The sequence below is a fragment of the Theobroma umbraticum genome, unplaced genomic scaffold (assembly GCF_002168275.2).
Source record: "Theobroma umbraticum cultivar Fairchild unplaced genomic scaffold, ASM216827v3 scaffold_30.0, whole genome shotgun sequence".
In the NCBI taxonomy this organism is placed as follows: domain Eukaryota; kingdom Viridiplantae; phylum Streptophyta; class Magnoliopsida; order Malvales; family Malvaceae; genus Theobroma; species Theobroma umbraticum.
This window is the reverse complement of record NW_018397254.1, coordinates 7,179,755-7,180,099: the sequence shown is the minus strand read 5'-3', so window position 1 is coordinate 7,180,099 and position 345 is coordinate 7,179,755. Positions and strand designations below refer to the sequence as shown.

The window sequence follows — 345 nt, the reverse complement described above, 5'->3', positions numbered from 1 at the left end:
GTGCATCCTGCAGATTTATGTTTCAAACTACCTGACAATGTGAGCTTGGAAGAAGGGGCTATGTGTGAGCCCTTAAGTGTAGGGGTTCATGCTTGTCGCCGAGCTAATATTGGTCCAGAAACAAATGTGTTGGTCATGGGAGCAGGACCTATAGGGCTTGTTACGATGCTGGCAGCTCGTGTTTTTGGGGCACCTAGAATTGTCATTGTAGATGTGGATGACAATCGACTATCTGCTGCTAAGGATCTTGGTGCAGATGGAGTTGTTAAAGTTTCAACAAAAATGCAGGTTCATAACATCCTTAAAGTCCCTTTTTCTTTTCATAGAAATTCTTATCATTTCAAT

At 42.3% G+C, this 345-nt stretch overlaps 1 protein-coding gene across 1 annotated transcript in view; it reads left to right on the top strand.

Annotated features, from left to right (window-relative positions):
- Window positions 1–6: 6 nt before the first annotated feature.
- Window positions 7–345, top strand: part of LOC110425151 (GroES-like zinc-binding alcohol dehydrogenase family protein) — a 1,274-nt gene continuing 935 nt past the window's right edge. The window contains exon 1 of the mRNA XM_021439970.2: window positions 7–288. Coding sequence (XP_021295645.2) covers window positions 61–288 — 228 coding nt within the window. The 5' untranslated portion in view covers window positions 7–60. The remainder of the gene's footprint in view (window positions 289–345) is intronic.